At 32.9% G+C, this 8,350-nt stretch overlaps 1 protein-coding gene across 1 annotated transcript in view; it reads right to left on the reverse strand.

Moving 5' to 3' along the window:
* Positions 1-7,119, reverse strand: part of LOTGIDRAFT_214855 (hypothetical protein) — a gene marked incomplete at its 3' end in the record, with an annotated part of 11,249 nt that extends 4,130 nt beyond the window's left edge. The window contains exons 1-14 of the mRNA XM_009055359.1: positions 7,071-7,119; positions 6,573-6,659; positions 6,346-6,471; positions 5,774-5,941; positions 5,242-5,391; positions 4,896-4,988; positions 4,299-4,326; positions 3,963-4,054; positions 3,427-3,501; positions 2,448-2,572; positions 1,819-1,933; positions 1,315-1,410; positions 977-1,067; positions 547-670 (exon numbers count right to left, since the gene is read on the reverse strand). Of these exons, the coding sequence (XP_009053607.1) occupies positions 547-670; positions 977-1,067; positions 1,315-1,410; positions 1,819-1,933; positions 2,448-2,572; positions 3,427-3,501; positions 3,963-4,054; positions 4,299-4,326; positions 4,896-4,988; positions 5,242-5,391; positions 5,774-5,941; positions 6,346-6,471; positions 6,573-6,632 (1,343 nt within the window). The 5' untranslated portion in view covers positions 6,633-6,659; positions 7,071-7,119. The remainder of the gene's footprint in view (positions 1-546; positions 671-976; positions 1,068-1,314; positions 1,411-1,818; positions 1,934-2,447; positions 2,573-3,426; positions 3,502-3,962; positions 4,055-4,298; positions 4,327-4,895; positions 4,989-5,241; positions 5,392-5,773; positions 5,942-6,345; positions 6,472-6,572; positions 6,660-7,070) is intronic.
* Between the last annotated feature and the right edge of the window lie 1,231 nt (positions 7,120-8,350).

Here is an 8,350-nt window from a genome sequence, read left to right on the forward strand (position 1 = left end):
ATATCTATATCTAATGGGTAGGGAACGTCAATATTATTATTTTAAAGGGACTGTCAATATTATTATTTTACAGGGACTGTCAATATCTATATCTAATGGGTAGGGAATGTCAATATTATTATTTTACAGGGTCTGTCAATATCTATATCTAATGGGTAGGGAACGTTAATATCATTATTTTACAGGGACTGTCAATATTTATATCTAATGGGTAGGGAACGTTAATATTATTATTTTACAGGGACTGTCAATATTTATATCTAATGGGTAGGGAACGTTAATATTATTATTTTACAAGGAATGTCAATATTTATATCTATTGGGTAGGGAACGTCAATATTATTATTTTACAGGGTCTGTCAATATCTATATCTAATGGGTAGGGAACGTTAATATTATCATTTTACAGGGACTGTCAATATTTATATCTAATGGGTAGGGAACATCAATATTATCATTTTACAGGGAATGTCAATATTTATATCTAATGGGCAGGGAATGTCAATATTTATATCTAATAAGGAATATCATATTTCTATTCTTTACCTTAAACTGAGTTTCTGTAATGCCCCTAGAACCATTTCTCTAGTTATAGAATCTTTATCTTCACTTTGTAAATTAGCTAATAACGCTGGTGTTAAATCAGGATTTAAAGCAAGATATGTACGACCTGTAGATTAAAATAAATACTATTAATGGATTATGTTTTTGATTTTGGTGCATAATCCTCTTCATATGACATCTATTTTTATTTCCATTTACAAAAAGATACTCTTATACAGTCTAGGTAGGATAAATAGTAAGCTATATTCAGAGGCAGAGCCAGGGGGCGAAATATCTGAGGTTGCCCGAATTTCTAACCTAGTTATGAGAGCCATGCCTGAAAAACTTGCATTCAGGGCTGCGAGAAGGGGTGGGGGACAGTATGCAATGAGGGAAAAGAGACAGAGGTGTTAGCCAATTCTTGAATACTTACCGACACATAAAGAAGCAAATGCATTATATAATCTTGCTGCCCCCTGTTTTACATCTTCATTAGGTGAGGTTAATAATTTCTTCATGGAATCCTATCAATAAATTGTGTTATTATAATAAGATACAAACCACTGGCAATAACATAATTGTGAAAGAAAATTCTACATCTTTCAATTCAGAAATAAATTTTTTACAAAGATTTTCTTAGTATTTTCTCAGGATTAAAGATATATGAGACTGAATCAGTGCAGTCCTAGCTCTAGCCAATTAGTATAAAACAAGTGTTTTAAAGCAAGGCCTGCACATTTCTATGGCAAAGTGAAAGAAGAAATAACTTACCCTGTAAGGCCCAGCATTAGCACATCCTAGTATATCATTATGTAAATATTGAGACATAGTAGCATCACGTTTCTCTATACTGGATTTTGTCAGACGCTAAAAAAAACATTAGGAGAAATAGTATTTATTGTCTTGAATTTTTCATCATATTTATGAAGGTCTCTGCGTTGATGAAAAAATAAACATGAACACATAATGTCTTCCAAATTTATTTTTACAGAGGACAATTTTCAGCCACAATATGTGACTTTTTTTGGTTGAAATTTCTAGGAGAGAAATGTGTTTTGTTTTAATGTAAACTTACAAAAAACTATATTTTTATCAATGCAAAGACATTCTAAGACTAACAGTACTTTTTTGAGGATGAAATTTCAAATCAAACCTATTTTGGAACTGATCAATTTGTGAGTCAAAATAACCCTTTTTCTGAACAATTTTGCCTATAATTTACTAAATTTAGAGTTTATCACAACGATCTTCAAATCAACTAATTATTTCACCTACCCATCTCAAAGCCTGTAAAAGTAAAGCTTGTGTTCTTTCACTGCCTGTCATCAGATCATTTCTGACTTTACGATAATCTAGACTGGGAAACTGTTCTACTTCAGGTTTAGACATTCTACAATAGATAGTAAAGATGTAAGGTTCAACTTTAAAATATAAAATACAGCATGAATTATGATGTTTAATGGTGCAGACACAAGAACAGTCTTGGTTGCTGATTATTGTTGCTTTGGCAACAAGGTTATGATATCAGTCCAGTTTGATATTTGTCACCATTTGTTTTTATCATCTGCAAGACGGAGCGTCTTCATCCAAACAGATCCACAAGTGATTATCAACATAGTGGAAAACGATTCACTGGAGATTTTTTGTCTAATTGTGTGCTGGCAGTTGGTCAGTGAAACTAAAAAATCGCTGACCAAGACCGTTCATGTTCACGCACCAAAATCAGTCCATTTAAGATTGCAGACAGTTCCCCTCAAAGTGTTTACGAACACAGCATAGATTTCAAACTTTCTGAAAGGTCCAGATAAAATATGATAGACATCAAAATGGTGGAGATGATGGATACAAGCAAGAAAACATCTTAGCCGTGAAAGCTTTATAGTATGATATACATAGGGCTTTACCTTGTAGGGGCAACAGATTTTCTCAAGGCTTCTCCTGCAGTTCCAGGTCTTGTTAAATCTAAGGAGGTTCTCATATGATTAGCAAATAACCTTGAACACAGTTGAGATAAATATTCTGGCGTAATCTGAAACAATGTCAGTTAAAATTCTGTTAAATCATGAAATATCCCTCATAATACTGCTGTTTTTTACGCTCAATGATTTTTTTTAACAATTTTTGACTGACATGAAAGAAACAGTGCATGTCAATTCACAGGATATAATTTGAAAAATTCCTATCACAGTTCAATGTTTTAAGTAATGAGATTGGTACTATCAAAAATACTGCTCAAATGTAGTGGCGTCTAGAAATTTCATTTCTTGGAATTTACAGGAACCACAGACATAAGTCAGGAAAGTGGAATTGTGCAAATGGAAGTTTCTGTGATATACAAAGGCTTATAAATTACTTTGAGTCACTTTACAGACACCTTCAGGAAATTTACTCAAAATTTACTTCAAAATAATAATGATACTCTATGCTGACATCCCAAAATCTCAAATAAAAGAATATAAGTCAAATTTAATGTTCATAGTTTAAGTGTTCCGAGGTTAGGTGTTCATAGTTTAAGTGGTGACACTCTAAGTGTTCACAGTGTAAGTGTTCATAGTTATAGTGCAAGTGTTTCACATCAAACGTGTCCTATGTTTATGTGATCTAAAATCTAAAATCCTACTGTTACAGTATAGTGTGTTACTTACTGATTTTGAGTTATTAATCTAAAGTTAAACACATAAAAAAATGAATGAATGAATGAATGAATAAATGAATGAATAAATGAATGAATGAATAAATAAATGAATGAATGAATGAATAAATGCAGTATTTTGAAGTACTGTTAATAGATCTTTTGTTGCAAGAGTTTAGATATGTTAGAAATAAACATGTTAGTTTTAATACTTTAACAATCATGTGCAATTTCAAAACATATTTACATACCGGTCTTCCTTGAACTGTTGACTCCAGAGCATCCACAAGGTCTGCTGTAATACCAATCAGATTATGATAATCTGCCTGTAAAAACAAAAGAATATAAAAACATAACATAAATCAATAAAATCAAGATTAACCAGTGACAGAATATAAGGTAATGTAGTCTATGGATATCTTTATAACCAGTCTTTCTTACCCCTTAAAATCTCATAATAATGAGATCATTCCTACCTGGTTTAGGAGAATACAAAAGGATATGATGTATTTATATTCAATACACAATAATACTTCCCTACTGTTCTTGTTCGATTGAGGAGTTCAACTAGGATGAAATCAGTCAGACTGCACACACCAGATCTAGGGTGTCCTAAAGGAAAGTAATTCTACCTGTCTTTAATTCATATTAATTCATCCAATCATCACACTCTTTTTTTTTAACTTTTTCCTTCCATTTGAGAATTCTAAAGGCACATCTCTTCAGAGCTAAAAGTACCCTTGATATAGCTAATTTCAGTGAAATCTTTATTATCTCAACTTATTACCTGAACTTTACTATGTCGTTTCATATATGTTGCTGTCTTTCGGTCCCCATCGGCTACTTTCTGTTTCAACGCTTTGATATGAGCTTCATTATCTGAATAAAACAAAAGAAACATCAGCCTTTTTTTCATATAAGAAGGGAGTAAATTTGAAAATAACAAAGATTGTTAAATTCTTCGGAGAAGGTTTATATACCCACATAAGAGTGAGGGTAGTCTTAATTGCTGAAGCAAGTGCTTATTGATTCAGCTTATTAATCAGGTATACCAATGTTTACAATAGAACAATAGTTTATCAAGGTACAGACATAAGTAAAGGAAAGAGAATTACAAAAATACCTCTAGCTTCAGGATTTCCTCCCGTTCTCTTTGTTATAAGTTAAGGGAATTTTCGTCTTTTTCGATGTTAATATAGATTCGTTTACAGCTACAATTCTGCCCTAAGAGCACCTTTTTTTGCTAATGAAGATGAGCAACACAAAGCAGTGTGCAATGAGGGAAATTTGGCAGGATAGCATTGTTCTACTCTTTTTTCAATTCCAGCTGTCTAAGGGTCTTCAACGCGCCCAGACTTTGACAAACGAGGGCTTCAGTTTATAGTCTCGTCCAAACAACTAGACGCTTTTTCTGTGTATCCAACCTGCATAACTGCATTCATTTATTCATTCATTCATTTATTCATTCATTTATTCATTTATTCATTCATTTTTTTATGTGTTTAACTTTAGATTAATAACTCAAAATCAGTAAGTAAGACACTATACACTGTAACAGTAGGATTTTAGATTTTAGATCACATAAACATAGGACACGTTTGATGTGAAACACTTGCACTATAAACCGAATTGAAAATATTATGTCAAGCCCTGGACCTTCAGCAATCAAGTGTCTAACTCACTGAGCTGAACCTCCATGGCTAGATATTTCAAAGGATACATAGAGATCAAATAATCTAGGTTGTTTGGTCGACTTTAAAGATAATGTTAAAAATGTGTTGAGTCTACTTCTTAGTTCTCTTGACCAGTTTTCCTGAAAGAAATTCAAATTTTGATTCCAACTACTTAACCTACAATTTAATTATGTTTTGTTTCATGTTTTTACTCTGGGCAACTTCACTTGATATCCATGATCTTAAGACATAACAAATACCTGGTCACTCAAATATTTGACCAATAATTGCTCTGTTCCATCAAATCTTTGTTGACCACATGTGATTGATGGATGAGAAAAGATTAGCTCGGCAACTATTTTTTAGTTTCTAACTGGTGGAAGCTTTATTTACCTCAAATAACTCTTTATAGGAAGGATGAGCTTTAGGGTTTGGTACGAATGGCAAGGCATAAAATGGCAGGAATTCTGTAGTTTGACTCAAAGTAGCTCCACGATTTTCTAAATATTTCTTGAAAGCAGTCATCCTGTTATCTACTTTTGACTGTAATTAGAAGATAGAAAACAGTGACAAAGGATAAAAAAATACCTCACAATATAGGAAATATAGACATATAGACATACTTAATAAATTTTTATAGCAGAATTTTTGCTCTGTTATTCGACATATCACAATTTGAAAATTTTACTTTGTTGAATTGTTGCTAATTGAAATATTAAAGAAACACACTGATATCTCATGAAAAATTTTAGAAATTTGGGACAAAATTAAGGGGCAAATCTAATCACATGCCCCTCAGACCTACATCACTGACAACAGGGGAAACCTGTTTGAAAATCTATATTTAACGTAAAACTCACATAAACATTTGGCAATGACTGGCAGTTTAAAGAACTGAGTTTTGTGAATTTGTATATCTACCTACCTGACTATCACCCATCTTAATTGGGTATATAGCAAAATAGATATTGGCATAAAACTCCAGTTTCTGAGCAACTTGGTCATCATTTTTGATTCTTGGAGGTAATTCTTCATTCCATAACTCAAAATAATCATCTCCATTTCCTTCTTCAAAATACTTCATCAGTTGTTGCTAAAAATATACAGTGAATACAGTCAGAGAGGCTACCAAGGTGAAGTGCACTTGGCAAAAAGGGCTTGTGATCAAAATTGGTCAAAAACTGAAATTCTTTTCCTATTTTTATCTATAGATGTCAAGAAAAGACAACTCATCTTTTTAACTTTTAAACGAGAAAAAAATTCTGGACACACATGAATTTAAAGATTCAAATTTCGACACTGATCTGCGAACACTATTACCGATTGGCCTACCCCAAAAATTTCCTGTTTCTGAGATATGATAGGTCAAAAAAATGGTGCCACTGTTCCTTTCAGGAACTTCCAAAGTTCAGGATAACTAAGTGTAGTGTAGGGTATTTCTTTACATGAAAGGAAATATCTAGATCAGACTGTATCAATATCCTATTGCATATTTACCTGTGTTTCAAGAAGACTTGCATTGGTGAATGATTTAGTGTCTACTGGGGCAATAGGTGACCCCTTTTCATTGCATTCTTCTACAAAACATGTTACAGTTTTCTCTAAGGAATTACATGTCAGATACTGAAAATAGAAAATAGATGCTCTAATAGGGATTTAATGGTCTATTTGATTTGCTTATATCGTCTCATAAGAATATTGAAAAATTAAAAATGTCATATTACCTCTTTGACAATTGAATTCAATTCTCCATCAAAAGCTACTACTGCTAGGTTTCCTGACATGTTTACAGTTTCTTCATCCAATCATTCCTACATAGAAAGACATTTGTTTTGATTTAATCAACTTTAGTTTGATATAATGACATTAACAGGGAATCCTAATTAATGGCATGCAGATCCTAACCATCTAAAGTAAATCTAGCCTAGGCCTAACTCTCAGGTCTCAGGGTACAGGAAGATAGTCTCAGAAACTCAATCCAGTACAGGGCCAAGTGGCATTAAGGCCACGTCGCTATGTTTCAGTCATGTCACTGCAGGTCGCAGCAGTTGTCATTTTCATCAACCCGAATGTGAATGGTCGAAGATCAGCTAAGCTTGCAAAAATATGATTTGTGTAAGCATTCACATTGTGATCGTACAGAAAACAACCTGGCGAAAAGACAATACAACTCATGTCTTCGAATATTCTTAAAATTTGCAAAAGAAAAAATATCCACTTACTCTATTCATGTTAAATCGTAACTTGACAGTCCTACTTCATAGAATATTGATGGAATTTACTATGAAACGGAAGTAAACAAATCATGTTAAAACATGTACCGCACATAAATAATATTCATCCCGCACCAAAATCTACTTTATTTATTTTTATTCTATTTTAATAATAATTCATTATTTTGTGCAGCTTTATATTTTTTTTCAATAACATTCATCTGATTAATTTATAACAATAACATGTTATTTTATTTTCTGGATAAAATAGCTTGCCAGACAAAGTAACATACACCCACTCAAGGACATGTAGTGGTATCCCCTCCTTTACAAGTTCTTCTCCAGTGGTTTCCCCAAGTGGTTTCCACCACTGAAAAGACTGTCTGTCACATTTGAAATGTTTTTTTTTTTTTAATTTGTCAAAAATATGCAGATAAGAATGAGTAGGCCAAACTCAAAAACCATTAACAGGCTAATCTCACCAAGTTCTCTAAAAAGCAGATCAAAGCTGCAGTCTTTATCACATTCACAAATCAATTTGTACTAATTTGGCTAAGTCAAGGGCAATAACACAAAAAACATTCATCTGCAAATAGGCCTATGTGAAAATCGCATTCATCAAAGATCTCATCAACATAGGCTAGGCTCCACTTACCTCACCTTTATTGGAAACATAAAACATATTTTGAGCAAAACATAGCCTCCACGACAAAAACAAAAGATGATCCATGAAAACAATCACTCAATCACCAAGGCAGTACAAGTCCAGACCACAGTGCGATATAGATTTATTATATTCAGAAACAAGTCAAATGATAAAAAATAAATTTTATTCCTCACACACAAATCAAACAATCATAAACAATTACTATAAATCATTTACATACAAAATCAGGAGGTAAGACAAAGTGAGAAAAGTCCACCATAGCTGCGATTATAATAATTTCATCTTTTCTTTATTTCGTTGACTATATCCCTTTAAAAAATGAAATGAATGGAGTTTTCTGCACCATGTAGGCTACTGTTAAGGGATATTTAACGTGCATAGCCTGTAGCACCCACGGGGCTTCGGTTTATTGTCTCATCCGAATAACTAGACGCTTCCATGTCAGCCCCTCGTACTTGCATTACTGACAGGGGGAAACCGGGTTGAAAAATCCAAAGGTATTATCACAACCTATGCCGGGATTGAACCCTGGACCTTCGGGTTACTAAGCAAGCCTCTAACTCTAAAAAAAAAAAAACTCAATTATAAATATAATGTTATACAAAATAAACAATCTTAACTT

This window comes from Lottia gigantea (assembly GCF_000327385.1).
Source record: "Lottia gigantea unplaced genomic scaffold LOTGIsca_24, whole genome shotgun sequence".
Classification (NCBI taxonomy): domain Eukaryota; kingdom Metazoa; phylum Mollusca; class Gastropoda; family Lottiidae; genus Lottia; species Lottia gigantea.